Genomic DNA, 16,869 nt, shown 5'->3' with positions numbered 1-16,869 from the left:
TTTTGGAATTCTACAGAAACAAACTTTGGATGTACAATTCTGCCTGACAAGGGTGAACGAGTTTTGTGACACAATTGAGCGAGAGAGGCGCAGGTTCAGTCAAATCTACGATGACACAGCGCGCATCTCAAGTTCACCCAGCCCACGCAGAGGCCCAGCACAAGGAGACCCTCGCACATACTACCAACAACTCTACAGGAATATTCTGGACATTCTTTGCCAGATACGAAACAGGTTTCAAGACCACGAAAAATGTATGTTTCTCTCCCTCCTGGACCCCCAGCACTTTCAGACCTACCGGAAAAAATTCCAGCAAACAGCCTTCTGCAGCTTAACAGAGAGTCACGGAACACTGTTCCACCTATCCAAGCTAAAAGCAGAACTGACTGTAATGTATGCTATGACTGATTTTGAAGGGAAACGTCCCTCTGATCTCCTTGATTTCCTTAAGCAGAAAAATCTGAATGAGGACATGGGGCAACTTTACACATTGGCATGTGTGACAGTGACCATCCCTGTGTCCACGGCTTCTGTCGAGCGGTCATTCTCGGCCTTAAAGCGAATCAAAACGTATTCCAGTATGTACATGAATGTGTAGTTAAAGTGACTATGCATATATGATAAACAGAGAGTAGCAGCAGTGTAAAAGAGGGGTTTGGGGGGGACAGTGCAAATCATCTGGGTCGCCATTTGATTACCTGTTCCAAGACTTGGTGCTCCAGTACCGCTTGCCATGCGGTAGTAGAGAGAACAGTCTATGACTGGTGTGGGTGGAGTCTTTGACAATTTTTTTGGGCCTTCATCTGACACGGCTTGGTATAGAGGTCTTGGATGGCAGGAAGCTTGGCCCCAGTGATGTACTGGGACGTAAGCACTACCCTCTGTAGTGCCTTGCGGTCGGAGGCCGAGCAGTTGCCATACCAGGCAGTGTTGCAACCAGTCAGGATGCTCTCAATGTTGCAGCTGTAGAACCTTTTGAGAATCTGAGGACCCATGTCAAATCTTTTTAGTTTCCTGAGGGGAAATAGAATTTGTTGTGCTCTCTTTACGACTGTCTTGGTGTGTTTGGACCATTCTAGTTTGTTGGTTATTGTGCAGACCAAGGAACTTGAAGCTCTCAACCTGCTCCACTTTAGCCCCGTCGATGAGAATGGGGGCGTGCTCTGTCCTCCTTTTCCTGTAGTCCACAATCATCTCTTAAGTCTTGTTTACATTGAGGGATAGGTTGTTATTAGGGCACCACCTGGCCAGGTGTCTGACCTCCTCCCTATAGGATGTCTCGTCATTGTCGGTGATCAGGCCTACCACTGTTGTGTCGTCTGCAAAATTAATGATGTTGTTGTAGTCGTAACTGGCCACGCAGTCGTGGTTGAACATGGAGTACAGGAGGGGTCTTTGCACGCAACCCTGAGGGGCTCCAGTGTTGAGGATGAGCATGGCAGATGTGTTGCTACCTACCCTCACCACCTGGGGGCGGCCCGTCAGGATGTCCAGGATCCAGTTGCTGAGGGAGGTGTTTCGTCCTAGAAACCTTAGCTTTGTGATGAGCTTTGAGGGTACTATGGTGTTGAACGCTGTGCTGTAGTCAATGAATAGCATTCTCATGTAGGTGTTCCTTTTGTCCAGTTGGAAAAGGGCAATGTGGAGTGCAATAGAGATTGCATCATCTATGGTTCTGTTTGGGCAATATGCAAATTGGAGTGGGTCTAGGGTTCTGGAAAAATAGTGTTGATGTGAGCCATTACCAGCCTTTCAAAGCACTTCATGGCTACAGACGTGAGTGCTACGTGTCTGTAGTCATTTAGGCAGGTTGCTTTGTTGTTGTTGGGCAGAGGGACTACGTGGTCTGCTTGAAACATGTTGGTATTACATACTCAATCACGGACATGTTGAAAATGTCAGTGAAGATACCTGCCAGTTGGTCAGCTCATGCCCGGAGCACATGTCCTGTTGCTTGCCTCGAAGCGAGCATAGAAGTGATTTAGCTCATATGGTAGGCTTGTGTCACTGGGCAGCTCACGGCTGTGCTTCCCTTTGTAATCTGTAATAGTTTGCAAGCCCTGCCACATAAGACGAGCGTCGGAGCCGGTGTAGCACAATTCAATCTTAGCCCTGTATTGGTGCTTTGCCTGTTTGAAGGTTCGTCAGAGGGAATAGCAGGATTTCTTATAAGCTTCCGGGTTAGAGTCCCGTACTTTGAAAGAAGCACCTCTACCCTTTAGCTCAGTGCGAATGTTGCCTGTAATCCATGGCTTCTGGTTGGGGTATGTACGCACAGTCACTGTGAGGACAATGTCCATGATGCCCTTATTGATAAAGCCAGTGACTGATGTGGTGTACTCCTCAATGTCATCGGAAGAATCCCGAAACATGTTCCAGTCTGTGATAGCAAAACAGTCCTGTAGTTTAGCATCTGCTTCATCTGACCACTTTTTTATAAACTGAGTCACTGGTGCTTCCTGCTTTAATATTTTGCAGGAATCAAGAGGATAGAATTGTGGTCTGCTTTACCAAATGGAGGGCGAGGGAGAGCTTTGTATGCGTCTCTGTGTGTGGAGTACAGTTGATCTAGAATGTTTTTTCCATCTGGTTGCGCGTTTAACATGTTGATGGAAATTTGGTAGAACTGATTTAAGTTTCTCTGCATTAAAGTATCCGACCGCTAGGAGCGCCGCCTCTGGGTGAGTGATTTCCTGTTTGCTTATTTCCTTATCCAGCTGACTGAGTGCAGTCTTAGTGCCAGCGTCCGTCTGTGGTAGTAAATAAACAGACACGAAAAGTATAGATGAGAACTCTTAGTGTGGTCTACAGTTTATCATAAGATACTCTACTTCAGGTGAGCAAAATCTAGAGACTTCCTTAGATTTCGTGCACCAGCTGCTGTTTACAAATATGCACAGACTGCACCCCTCGTCTTACCGGAGTGTGCTGTTCTATGTCACCGGTGCTGCGTATATCCTGCTAGCTGAATATCCATGTCATCATTCAGCCACGATTCCGTGAAACATAAGATGGTACAGTTTTTGATATCATAGCTTTTACCTGGATTCACCTGTTCAGTCATGGAAAGTTAATGTTTTGTCCAGTCATTGTATTTAGTATATGTTTCCCTCGCGGAAATCAAACCTTCAACCCTGGTGTTGCCAGCACCATAACCTGTTCTAACCATCTCATTGGAACCACAGTGATTGGAATGCTATATACTCCTTCGAAGTGGAACCACAGTGATTGGAATGCTATATGCTCCTTCGAAGTGGAACCACAGTGATTGGAATGCTATATACTCCTTTGAAGTGGAACCACAGTGATTGGAATGCTATATGCTCCTTTGAAGTGGAACCACAGTGATTGCAATGCTATATGCTCCTTCGAAGTGGAACCACAGTGATTGGAATGCTATATACTCCTTCGAAGTGGAACCACAGTGATTGGAATGCTATATGCTCCTTTGAAGTGGTTTAGTGAATGTCTGTGTTATGGTTGGTTCTTTTTTTTTTTTTACCTTTATTTAACTAGGCAAGTCAGTTAAGAACAAATTCTTATTTTCAATGACGGCCTAGGAACAGTGGGTTAACTGCCTGTTCAGGGGCAGAATGACAGATTTGTACCTTGTCAGCTCTGGGATTTGAACTTGCAACCTTTCGGTTACTAGTCTGACACTCTAACCACTAGGCTACCCTGCCGCCCCTCCACTCTAACCACTAGGCTACCCTGCCGCCCCTCCACTCTAACCACTAGGCTACCCTGCCGCCCCTCCACTCTAACCACTAGGCAGGGTAGCCTAGTAACCAGAACTGCTCTTACGGAGCGTGTTATGTTCCTTACTGAATGGTCTTCTGTGTCTCATGCTCAGGCCTAACCGAGGAGCCGGGCGGTAAGTCCGACAGCAGCACTGTCAAACAGAGGAAGATGAGCAAGAAGACCACTGAGGAAGAGCCAAAGGCACGAGCACTGACCTCCACTGGCAGTGACAGGTGAGTGACCCAAAGCTAATTGGAGTCAGGAGTCCGCTAACCCTGAGTCCAATCAATGAGACGAGATTGGAAATATTGGTTACAGCTGCACTGCCCTATAAAAAAAAACACTCACAAAATGCGAGTTCGCTATTCACAAGAAGTTTTTCCTGATGTGGCCCATGCCTCGATTTAAGAATTGTTGACTTCCATAAACCTGGAAAAGGTTACAAAAATATGTCTTAAAGCCAGTCCACAGTAAGACAAATTGTCTATAAATGGAGAAAGTTCAGCACTGTTGCTACTCTGCCTAGGAGTGGCCATCCTGCATGTTTAATCAGCGTCTTGATATGCCACACCAGTCTGGTGGATGGATTAACTCAGCAAAGGAGAATTGCTAAATAATGTAAAAGAAATGTACATGGAACATTTCTGGGATCTTTTATTTCAGCTCATGAAACATGGGACCAACACTTTACATGTTGTGTCAGTGTATATATTTTTCAAAGGCATATTTGCTAAAAAACACTCATAACTAGAAGTTTCTCATTTATGTGAACGGAAGATTTGCGTACATGCGGTTATTTCAAGTGATATGAGTGTAAAATGTTATGAAGTAATGATTCAAACTGATGGGCATGCTCTGTGTCCAATCAGGATGGGCTCAAAGTCGGCCAACACGGACTCAGACGTCCAATGGCACGGCTCGTTCAGCTCGGATGATGCGGCGCAAGAGAAAGCAGTGCTTCCAGAGGAGAGCCCGCCATTGGCCAGCCCCTTCAATCTCTCCACATCCTTCGATGATGATGTCCTGGACCTAAAGTGAAGACAATCCCATCATGCACTTCTCCTCCTCAACCCCCCTCTCTTTTGTCCTCCTTCGGTCATTTTGTTTTGGTTGTGTTTTTTGTTTGTTGATTTCTTGTTTTTGTTTTGTCATCTCCTTTGTCTGGGTCTTCATCCTCAGACATGGTGGGTAGGAGGAGTAATTGTGTAAAGTGTGTGTGCGTGTTTCATAAGCAGTCGGTATGTGTGTCTGTGTGTTGCACTGCAGCGAGTAACCCAAAGAAAACGAGGTCATTTGAGGTGGATTGTTCAGAGTACAGATGTCATTATGCGGCGAAAGGTTTCATCTATAAACGAAAACTGAATGTAAATCTACACACCAAGGCACAACAACAAAAACGTTTTGAAACAGCATCCTCGCAAAGTGGCTATGGCTTACCTTTTATTGTATAATCTGTGATTATTTCCAATTACACTTTCAAATATAGTATAATATATGCATATATATGTGTACATCTATTTATACATTAAGATGCATACACATTGACAGACATAAATACCTTTATAGATATATTATAATAGACATTTTATTCACATATTTAGTGATGTTTTATGCTCTCCATGTCTGTCAGTCTTGTTCTATTTCCTTCCCAACTCTGTGTGCAGGACTGGACGAGAGGCAGAGTTTCCCACAAGTGCCACATCCCCACATCCTCCACTAAACTACAATTCCCATCAGCCACCAGTCACCTCTCCTCTAATTGGCTGGTCTCTGACAGTAGCAGTCATAATCATGTATCCCTCTGTAGATAACACCCACAGTGACTCTGTGAGCTAGGTTTTAATACGTATATAGTCAAACACACCCACACCTCTAGGGCCTCTAAAAGCACCTACTGTCCTGTCTCTGGCTATCCCTGAGAATCCATGGGGTCCACGTCCTCACAGAATATACTCTCCTATACACAGATCGCAACCTTCCCAGACAGTTAGCTTACTGTGGCCCAACACAGTTTAGTCAGGGGCCAATTGGCCTGTTAGCGCATCGCCTTTACAGTGGGCCTTTAAAGTCTGTTGGGCCGCTAGTGGCATCGGCTGTCAACAGGACGCCCTCAGCTTATGTGCTTTATAGTGGTATGCAGACTCTTAGCCACCAGTTGTTCACTTGTTAGTTGGGTTGGAGAATTGATGAAATGGCCAACTACTTCCATTTAGGAGTGATGTAATGAGGTAACGTCATAGGGTACATCCCAAATAGCACCCTATTCCCTATTTAGTGCACTAATTTAACTAAGGCCCGTAGAGCTCTGGGTAAAAGTACAGTGCACTATATAGGGAAGAGGCCGCTATTTGGGATGCAGGCAGTGGATGAGAGACCAGACAGATGGTAGGTACTGTAGCCTACCTCAGAGTCCTTATAGGATCTATTTGGTAGAAGGAATTATGTCCTCTCCAGCTGTTCACTAGGAGCAAGGCATAACTCACCAAGTGCAATGCAACATTACATGAAACACAAGAGTTATGCTGCATGAAGAGCGAGTCGGCTGAAACAGCACAGAGGAACCTCCTCTGGTACCAGAGATATAGCAACCAAGCCCAATGATTAGGGTGATATCAGCCTATCAGTACACGGGTCAGCGGTCAGACATCAATCAACCAATCAAATGTATTTATAAAGCCCTTTTTACATCAGCTGATATCTCAAAGTGCTGTACAGATACTCATCCTAAAACCCCAAACAGCAAGCAATGCAGATATAGAAGCACGATGGCTAGGAAAAACTCCAGAGAAAAGCAGGAACCTAGGAAGAAGACTAGAGAGCAACTCTGAGGAATGGCAAGTCCTCTTCTGGCTGTGCCGGGTGGAGATTATAAGAGTACATGGAAATTTAAGGACAGATTGTTCTTCAAGATGTTCAAACGTTCATAGATGACCAGCAGGGTCAAATAATAATCAGTGGTTGTAGAGGGTGCAACAGGTCAGTACCTCAGGAGTAAATGTCAGTTGGCTTTTCGTAGCCGAGCATTCGGAGGTCGAGACTGTAGGTGCAGTAGAGAGAGAGAGAGAGTCGAAAACAACAGGTCCGGGACAAGGTAGCACGTCGAAGATCTCCACCGCAGGAGGGGGTACAAAACCGGACAGGAAGATCACGTCTCTGACTCAACCCACTCAAGTGAATCATATCTAGAGAACCATGGGAAATGTAGGGTCAACACTATGTAGCGTACTTGAGTCAGTCTCACGGTCTCGTCATGAGGTAGCCCTGCCTGCGACTTCAAAATCAATGTCACTCTCGGCCCTGGAGGGAATTTATGTTTAGGACGTTGCTTTCTCCCATGGAAGACCAGGTTCAGATCCCACCCTGACATACCCGAGGATATTGTCTTGGCAGTGTCTTATGCTGCATCATCCTGAGTAGTGTTCGGGATGAGACATTGGCTAAAGTACCATTTTGGCTATGTTGTTATTACTACTCTACAGGTCAAGGTGATATTTCTGAGAAGTACACCTATTAGGGAAAGTTATTGGCTAAAGCATGTGCATCCGTTCGGCTACGTGGAGAGCCCTCTGGGTGGTCGGCTTGCGACATGACACCCCTCTTCTGATCTTGCATGAGCCCCCTGCTACCTTTTTTATCTCTCTCCCTTCTCTTTCTGTTACTCTCTGTAATTGCCTGTCTCCATGTGGCCTCCTTCAACACTATTACTCAAAACTGGAGGGATGACAAAAGGGAATACATAGGAGTACTATTATTGAATTGTACTTATGTATTATTCTGGTTCTTACCATGAGTGTAGGTGAATGAGGGATGTCTGGTGGTTTGAAGGTTTAAAATACGGCTTCTATCACTTTGATCGTTCTCCCTGTTCCTCTCCTTTGTTTCCTTTGGCCCTGTTACGTTCACACCGTCCGACTCCGTGATGTTTTCACAGTGGTTTTTGTATCTAAATCAATATTACCTGTTTAGGCTGTTGCTCAACCTCTCTGTGATATGAAAACGGAAGGGAAAAAAAAACACCAAGTGTCTTAAAAATAATGTATTGCCATCGTTTTTAATGCCAAGTACTACTTGTTAATGTGTGTGTTTCAAATGTGGCCTCAAATGAAACTGAACTATTATTATTATTCACATTATTATTTGAAAAATTGTTTCAATTATTTGAACAAGTGCTGTAGACCACTGCTGTGAAAGTAGTAAATTCTGCTCATTGATATGTAATAAATATTTATGAAATTTGAAAACATTTTGTTTGTAGTCTTCCTAATAATGGAATTGTTATTTTTGGCGTTGTAATATAAGAAATAGCTGGAAACCTGATATGTACCACACTCTGTAAGGATCTACCTGCTTCAACATTGTCGCTGTCCAATGGCCAAATTTCCCCTTTAGTGGCCTCATGGGTGGAATGTTCATATTTTTCATAATTAATATAAACTTGCAGAGAATCTGGTGTTTCTATGTCAAATGTTTTGTTATATTTCAGTCTTCTGTGATTTATATAAAGTGTAATATTGGGATGAAACTGGTACAGGTGTCTTATTTATTTCAACCATTTGTGAGGTGTATATTTTTGTTTCAAAGTAGATTTGTTTTTGACTACAAAGAAACCTTATGTGTGACCCTGATTTAGCCCACTGTTGTAAAATGTTACCTTACACTTTGTCTTCTCCCGTAATCCTTTAAAACCTCTGAATTATTATCAAACAATGTCATACTCATGTACCAACCTAGAAAGCTGTCTGGCTCTTTTCTCTTGGCCTGTCTCCAGTTGTGGCCCTGATTTGAATGATTCATACATGAGCTTCAGCTATTATTTAGCATTGGCAAATCTTATAGTTGGGAGAGAGCATTAAATGGAACCTTGAGATTTGGGAAAGTTAACTCAATGTGAGCTGAGCTCTGTTGTAATTAATTGTGTATTCATGATTATGTTCCAGTTTATTTTGCCTTGAAGGTTTCTGTGAATAGAAGGATAGCATGTACGTGTTTGTCCACTTTGTGGAGGTGTAGCATTCACAGCAGGGCCAGTATTCATGAAGTGTCTCAGAGTAGAAGTGGTGACCCGGGATCAGTAAAACCCTTTAGAAAACAATGAGTGGATACATCTCCTCTCGCATCGTCCAGTTTATGGAGCGAGACAGAAGAGGAGTGGTGAAGGAAGGATGGATGGTTACGAAAAGGGCCTCGCTGCTCAAACAAAACTGTATAGCTTCAGTTTTATTCTCACTCACTAATCTCAATCTGTCACTTCAGTCTTTTTTTCAACCTCTGTTCCCAGGTAAATTGCCTGGAGACCCACCCTCACCTCCCAATTCTGGTCACCAGTGGTCTGGATCATGACATTTAACTGTGCCCCCACTGATGAGATCACCACAGGGTTTGAGGATCAACCTCTCTCATATTAAGTACTTTATTTGTCATTCATATGTCTGTTTTCTCAACTAAATTCTATTTCATTTGTTATGTGTTGTTAGCCTACACATGCATTTCAGTCTATAACTGCTTTGTGGGTATATTAAATGAAATAAACAAGTTACTGACCCATGTTCCACAAGAAGAGCAACGTTTTCACATTTCAATTTTAAATATTGCTAGGATGGTTTTCACAGGGTGGTCGTTCATGAAAGAATTAATAAATTATTGTAAATACCTTTTTGCTATTTGTAAGTTCAACATTATTCATTATTTGCTTGCTTCCAAAGGCACAAACAACATTTGCCATGTTTCTGTCGATATTATGGAGCTAATTTGGAAAAAAGTTTGGGGTTGTAGTGACTGCATTTTCTGGTCGATTTCTCAGCCAAATGTGATGAACAAACGGGAGCTATTTCGCCTACAAAAATAATATTTTTGGAAAAAGAGGAACGTTTGCTATCTAACTGGGAGTCTCCTGAGTGAAAGCATCCGAAGTTCTTCAAAGGTAAATGATTTAATTTGATTGCTTTTCTTATTTTCGTGAAAATGTTGCCTGCTGCCAGCAGAGCCTAGCATAGCATTATGCCATGATAAAGTTACACAAATGCTTGTCTAGCGTTGGCTGTAAAGCATATTTTGAAAATCTGAGATGAGTTTGATTAACAAAAGGCTAAGCTGTGTCTCAATATATTTCATTTGTGATTTTCATGAATAGGAACATTTTCTAGGGGTATTTATGTCCGCTGCTAATTTGTTTGAGGCTATGATTACGCTCCCGGATCCGGGATTGATAGTCGCAAGAAGTTAAAACCTGTTAAGCCTATCCCCTACTTTTTTGAACATTCTGTTAAAAATCGCGCAACATTTCAGCGTCCTGCTACTCATGCCAGGAATATAGTATATGCATACGATTAGTATGTGTGCATAGAAAACACTCTGACGTTTCTAAAACTGGTTAAATCACAGCTGTGACTATAACAGAGGCTGTGTTTCATCGAAAAGCGCAAGAAAAACTGATCACTGAAAACTGGAAAAAGTATCAATGCGCCACTTGCATGTATTGTTTATGGGAAACCAAATTACATAGGGCTGAGATTGCAAGTCCTACAGCTTCCACACGATGTCGCCAGTCTTGTCAATTGCCTGGGCTTTGTTTCTTGGTCAAACGAGTAAGAGAGAGCCCATTCCTTCTGGTCTCCGACAGGATGTTTTGGAGGAGAAATTTTCGACCATGAGTTCAAGACGGTGGAGCTATTGAATACACATCGCCCCGTGATCAATTTGATAGATTATTAACGTTTACTAATACCTAAAGTTGGATTACAAAAGTATTTCGAAGTGTTTTGTGAAAGTTTATCGTCGACTTTTTTAATTTTAAAAAATGACGTTGCGTTTTAAAACGCAGTTTTTTCCTGGATCACACTTTTCATAGATCAATATTTAGGGTATATATGGACCGATTTAATCGGAAAAAAAAGACCCAATAGTGATGTTTATGGGACATATAGGAGTGCCAACAAAGAATCTCGTCAAAGGTAATGAATGTTTTATATTTTATTTCTGCGTTTTGTGTAGCGCCGGCTACGCTAATTCCTTTGTTTACGTCCCTTCTGGTATTTCGGCGTGTTGCCTGCTATCAGATAATAGCTACTCATGCTTTCGCCGAAAAGCATTTTACAAATCTGACTCGTTGGCTAGATTCACAACGAGTGTAGCTTGAATTGAGTACCCTGTATGTGAATTTTAATGAACGTTTGAGTTTTAACGAGTGCTATTAGCATTTGGTGTAGCGCATTTGCATTTATTGTTGGCAAGGTGGGACGCAAGCGCGTCGGGTTGCCTAGAGAGGTTAAACTAGATGATAAGAACACTGTGGACAATTTTCAGCAAGTTGCAACCTTTAACTACAGAAATAAACACTTTTCCGTAAACAAGGTCTAAATTACGTTTATTAAACTCTGGAAGTAAAAATGTATTACAGTACTGTTTAAACTAGATGATAGGAACACTGTGGACAATTTTCAGCAAGTTGCAACCTTGAAATACAGAAATAAACACTTTTCCGTTAACAAGGTCTAAATTATGTTTATTGCACTCTGTAAGAAAAAATGTATTGCAGAACTGTTTAAACTAGATGATAGGAACACTGTGGACAATTTTCAGCAAGTTGCAACCTTGAAATACATAAATTAACACTTTTCCATAAACACGGTCTACATCCGATGGACTCTGTAAGTCTTTTTTTTGCAGAACTGCTTTCTAGCACACAGTGGGGCATGTCTGGACCTGTGTAGTGGCTTGCAGGGTCGCTCTGACCCACGAGCGCAGAGCACAGAGCACTGAGCACAGAGCGGGGAGCCAGGCACAACCTCGCCACACTTGCTGACTCTCTACTACACTCAATGGCATACGCCTCGCTAGTGGCTTGCAGGGTTGCTCTGACCCGTGAGTGCAGAGCACAGAGCGGGGAGCCAGGCACAACCTCGCCACACTTGCTGACTCTCTACTACACTCAATGGCATACGCCTCGCTAGTGGCTGGCAGGGTTGCTCTGACCCGTGAGTGCAGATCACAGAGCGGGGAGTCGGGCACAACCTTGCCACACTCGCAGACTCTCTACTACACTCAACGGCATATGCCTCGCCAGTGGCTGGCAGGGTCGATCTGACCCGCGAGCGCAGAGCACAGAGCGTAGAGCGCCACACTCGCAGACTCTCTACTACACTCAACGGCATACGCCTCGCCAGTGGCTGGCGCGGTCTCTCTGACCCACGAGCAGAGAGCGGGAGACCTGGAAACACAGGGCCTGGGTCGCTCTGACCCACAAGCACAGAGCGGGGAGCCCTCCAGACACAGGACATGGGTCACCCTGACCCCAGGACCACGGGAGGGTTATTACACAAACACATTTCACTTATATTATACAACAGTTCCCCGGGTGGACACTAGTGGGAGGTCCTGCCTCAAAACTCACATCCTGGACATTTCACGGGCAGGCCACTGTGTGATTTCCAGCAGTCTGCCCCATTACACCAAACTCTTTCTCAAACTTTTCTAAAACTATATCAATAGCATATTTATTATATTATGAACACTGTGGCATGTGAGCATAATAGTAATCGTGAGCAAAGCACTTGTACTTGGTCATTTCCCATTGTCTCTCCCAAGTGCTGGTCTCACGTCCTGCTCTATCTGATCTAGGTAATAGTCCCTGCACTTGGCTGCCACAGTGGTGCTGTTGACTTGAGGGCAGGGTTCCGCACCTCTCTTTTCAGTGCGACGCAGCACATGAAATAGGTGTCACGTATACCAGGACCGTTGCTAGATTGTGTTTACAGGCACCGGATGATGTGTGAACTTGGGATAGGTGTGGCATTGGGCCACATACCACAAGGCCTGTGATATGAAACATGTCTGGGGATTCTCACCGGTGGCTATTGTGGCGTCTCTATGAAACACTGTCCTGTTCTCTGTCTACATGTCTCTGTGGCTACAATGTATGCAAATGACTTAGGCAACACTATGCTACTCTACCCCATGTCACAGTCTCACAGAGTACATTTGGAGGGGAGTTGCTTGGCAGGACTGACTAATCAACCGTATCTCTGTCAGGGGTGGTTTATGCTACTTTTCCCTCCCAATGTAAACACTAACCTGGAGCTGAAAGTAGATTTGGGAAATTGATGCATAGTGCTACCACTTGTCTCTGTAAGTGATGGGAGTGCAAACGCCTATCCTATGTGGGATATGAAACACTGCGAGCTATGCCTAGCATAGTACTGAGGGAGAGACAGGTGTAGGGGTAGCGATACATAGTCAATGTAATAACAGACACGGAACTGTGAGATGGACAGTTGAACAATTTATCCATATTCTTTTTCATGGCCATGGTACATACATACATACATGCGTGCATCCAGATGAGAAAGTTTTCGGTAGCTGGCGGCCGAGTCAATGTCTTGAGGTTTGACTCTTCCAGCAATGGCTGTGCTCCCTGACAGCATAAGGATACACATGTCCAGCGTGGAACATGGACTTTCCGCTGGTGGGTGTAGTGTGAATAGGATGGCAATATTCACTTTAGCATTATCGTATCTATACTTTCCTTACTCTTCTCCTCTCCCCTCTGACTTGACGGGGGGGTTGTGATGCGTGGTCGGGCGGCTGCCCCTCTCCACAGTGAACTTGTCTCACGGGATAGTCGTAAGAACTTTTCACTCCTGGGTTGACGTAGCACGCCATGGTGGCTAGTAGGGTGTCGAGATGGTGGTAGTGTGTCAACTGCACGTACATGGGTCTGGCGAAGACACTCTCATTTGGGCCTATCATCACATCGACACTGTTAGAGCTGGCGGATCTCACGTTGACACGGTCCAGCTTTTCCATCTCGTGATCTGTCAGGGTCCTGTTCTTCAAGAGGAGGAAGTCGTACCAGGCTGCAATAGCCTTAGTAGAAAGCGAAGGGAGTTGCTGTCAGAGACACTGGCCGGTCAGTGTTTGCTGTTGCCTGGGATAATAGCTTACACGGGTTAACGTTCTTCACTCATTGCTGCCCGGACTATGACTTGAATTAGTAACCTATGAAACGGTTCGTTGAGCAGGCTGCCAGTAAATAGCCCTGTGCGAAAGGAGATGAGCGCTCGGTTACACGCCACTGTAGCGCTTAACCTTTATACGCAATGTCTCTGTTGAATAATTGTCAAAAATATGATACGCCTGTAATTTGCTATAAGTTCGGCTCCCTGGCAATGGCAATGACTGCCTTGTTCTTACTTATGGGGTGAGGTGGGTTCTTAGACCCTTCTTCTCGACATAATCGCTGTAATGTCTGTGGCAGCCTGTTGTAATGACCAAACTACTAACTCACATCTCTGTCATTCCCTAGGTGTGTGGTGGGCTGCTGCATGTACCCGTTCTTCAAGAAAGACTTTATGGACACCGTCTACCACTGTCCTACCCGCAACGATGTTCTGGTTATAATAAAGAAGTGAAGTGTGGCGCAGATATGGACCGGACCAATGTAGCGGTTCCTATCATCCTATAAAACCTAAAGTTTGACATGTGCCTATTCAACATTTTATTCCTTTGAACATGTGTAAATAAAAGACTGAACAGAAGCTCACACATTGGATCCTTGTCATTTATTCAAATAGGTAGCACACAAAAGACTGAACAGAAGCTCACACATTGGATCCTTGTCATTTATTCAAATAGGTAGCACAGCTTTTTCCACTACTACACACACTATACACCTGTGACATGTGAGAAAAGCCAGAGGGCTATGGCAACATCACACAGGACAATATACCGCTGTTTGGACAATGGTTTTACTTGTTGCCTCCAGTCTATTATTCGGTTCCATGAACTAATAAAGAAATAGATATACCACACACAACATGTTACTCAACAAGTCATTAGAAGAAGATATAGGGTCCATTCTTGGGAGACTGCTTTCAAGGTTGGTTTCATGTCTTCAGACGCATCCAGGTACAGAGCAATTCTCTCTATTGCTGATGCAGCAGGACACACTTAGGGTTCCTTGCATAATATCATAATAGCTACACCTATTAGGCAAAGTGTGGTTGGGCTTTGGTCCATCTCCACCTTCCCCTTTTCCACTCAGCCCAAGCGACGGAGACTTCGGGGAGAGGCTTGAGGTCCTTAGATGAAGCTCAACTGTGAATTGTATAAATTGATGCTTCTGCTGATGTAGTCACGAGCTGAGGAGGGTATCGCCACAGCCTCGGGGATGTCTCACGGACCATCAACCGTGATCACTTCGTGCTTCCCCTTTAGAACAGTCGAAGTCAGCACCATGGTCACCACGTACAGGATGTAGATTATGATGTTGAACACTGCGATAGCGCACTCCATGTTATGCAACCTTTGGCCGTCGCTGATCATAGGTTGGTAAAGCAGCTCCATGCAGCCCGAGATCACGGCCATGAACAGCTCGATGTTCATCATGATGAGGCACGCCATCACGGTCCTGGTGCTCTTGACGGACTCCGGACTCTTGTAGAAGCCATCAGAGTCGTCCATTTTTTGTTTGCCCTTGGAGTCGAAGTAGCTGAGCACTATGCCCACCACCATGGCAAGACAACCAAGCGTGACGAGGGCAATCCCCGAGTGGATGTACGCGTACTCGAACTCAGGTCTGCCTTCGGAATGGGACGACTGCTGCGAGTCTGAGGTCGGCCTGCCTGCGGTCCTTGTACCGTGCTTGTTGTTGATGAAGTACAGAATGTTTTGGGGGATGGTAAGAAACCCCATGGTGAGAGATGTGATGACGGCGATGGAGGCTCCCAGCTTGCCCCTGAAACGGGTAGCGCTCAGTATGGGGCCGTTCGGGACCCCTAACCTTCTGTTGTTAAACAGGTCCTTGCTCGCTGAGATCAGAGACTCGAAGCCACCCATGGTTGGTTTCTTGCGATTCATATCGCTCAGAGGGGATCCCTGGGGACTTGTTCCCCCTTCTGCTTTCAACCTCCTTACTTACTGACGTTGCAATAGTACGGGTACCTTAGCCGACCCACTTCTGTTTCTCACAAAGGGACAGGGTTATCACAGCAACCTAACAATCCTATAACATTTAATACAATGAAGCTCCAGGATCCTGTGATCGAGTTCCGGGGCCACGGTGGTGTGCTGTGTGCCAAGTCTACAGCCGACCACCGTTGGTACAAGGTTAAGGGTATCACCAGAACCTTGGCGTCTACCATGTGCTGCAGGAAGCGCTCAACGGGCCACAACATGATAAGCATAGATCTGTTCACCAGGGTTGTGCAGGCCCTGAACGCCAACCCCGAGAGCTCGCTGGAGTGGCTGCCTGAGTACCTAAGAAACCTTAACGCGCCTGAGTCCAAGGGATCGGTGTTCAAGGAAGCCATGCTGCAACTGTTCAGGTGTAGAGCCCTGACTTCAGCCGCTTGCAGACGCCTCTGGGATAGGAGCCATATGTCCACAGTCATAGGCATCGCGGTAGACGCGCAGTGCAAGGATGTGTTCAATGGAAAGAAGAGACTGCGAGATGTCGGCCCCGAGTCGCGCCTCATTCTCACGCAGCTCGAGGCTCTGTGTCTTGCTCCCATTTGCGCAGGCCTCAAGGTTGCCGGTGTGCCAACGCCCGATAGGTTATGTAAACCCGGATCCTACGCGTACCACAATGGCTGTAGGCGAGGCTGCAAGTCCATCCACTGCACATGGGGCTTCTATGCCGAGGTGGACCTAGTGGCCCTTTAGGGAAACCTAGCGCTGCTGGAGCTCAAGACCAGGAAGAAAGACGTTCTAGACCAGGCCACCTTGTGGCGATACAACACTCAACTGTGGCTTACGTGGCTGATGTTCTCGCTCACGTACCCCGGTATGGCAGAGCGGTCTGCTGCGTATCTGGTGATAGTCAGGCCAGGTACCAACCAGGTTACCATACGGAGTTGTTTAAGGCCCACGATTTCTAAGACAATGCGACGGAATCGACCACGATGAAGACGAATAAACGTGCATGTAGTGTCCTTGCTCCTGCAACGCAATAGCTCCCTTGCGAGTAACTAACTATAAGTCCTTTTCCTCTTGGTGCAAAGAGCTGAAGAGTCTGCTCTGGAGCGTCGGTGGTGCTTTTCCTCAGGACTGCGACTATTACAACATGGGCATGAGGCTGGCCGGTTTCACAAAGGTCCCAGCGACGATCAAGTCTAAGTACTGGACCGAGGTGAA

At 45.2% G+C, this 16,869-nt stretch overlaps 1 protein-coding gene across 9 annotated transcripts in view; it reads left to right on the top strand.

The window, feature by feature from the left end:
- LOC135544692 (GTPase-activating Rap/Ran-GAP domain-like protein 3) overlaps positions 1–7,379 on the top strand; it is a 158,644-nt gene extending 151,265 nt beyond the window's left edge. For all 9 annotated transcript variants that reach the window (XM_064972506.1, XM_064972499.1, XM_064972502.1 and 6 more), the window contains 2 exons: positions 3,854–3,974; positions 4,611–7,379. In XM_064972506.1, the coding sequence (XP_064828578.1) occupies positions 3,854–3,974; positions 4,611–4,779 (290 nt within the window). In that variant the 3' untranslated portion in view covers positions 4,780–7,379. The remainder of the gene's footprint in view (positions 1–3,853; positions 3,975–4,610) is intronic.
- The last annotated feature ends 9,490 nt before the right edge of the window (positions 7,380–16,869 follow it).

Source organism: Oncorhynchus masou, chromosome 8, assembly GCF_036934945.1.
Source record: "Oncorhynchus masou masou isolate Uvic2021 chromosome 8, UVic_Omas_1.1, whole genome shotgun sequence".
Lineage (NCBI taxonomy): Eukaryota > Metazoa > Chordata > Actinopteri > Salmoniformes > Salmonidae > Oncorhynchus > Oncorhynchus masou.
The sequence above is the reverse complement of the archived record's forward strand: the minus strand, read 5'-3'. Positions and strand labels throughout refer to the sequence as shown.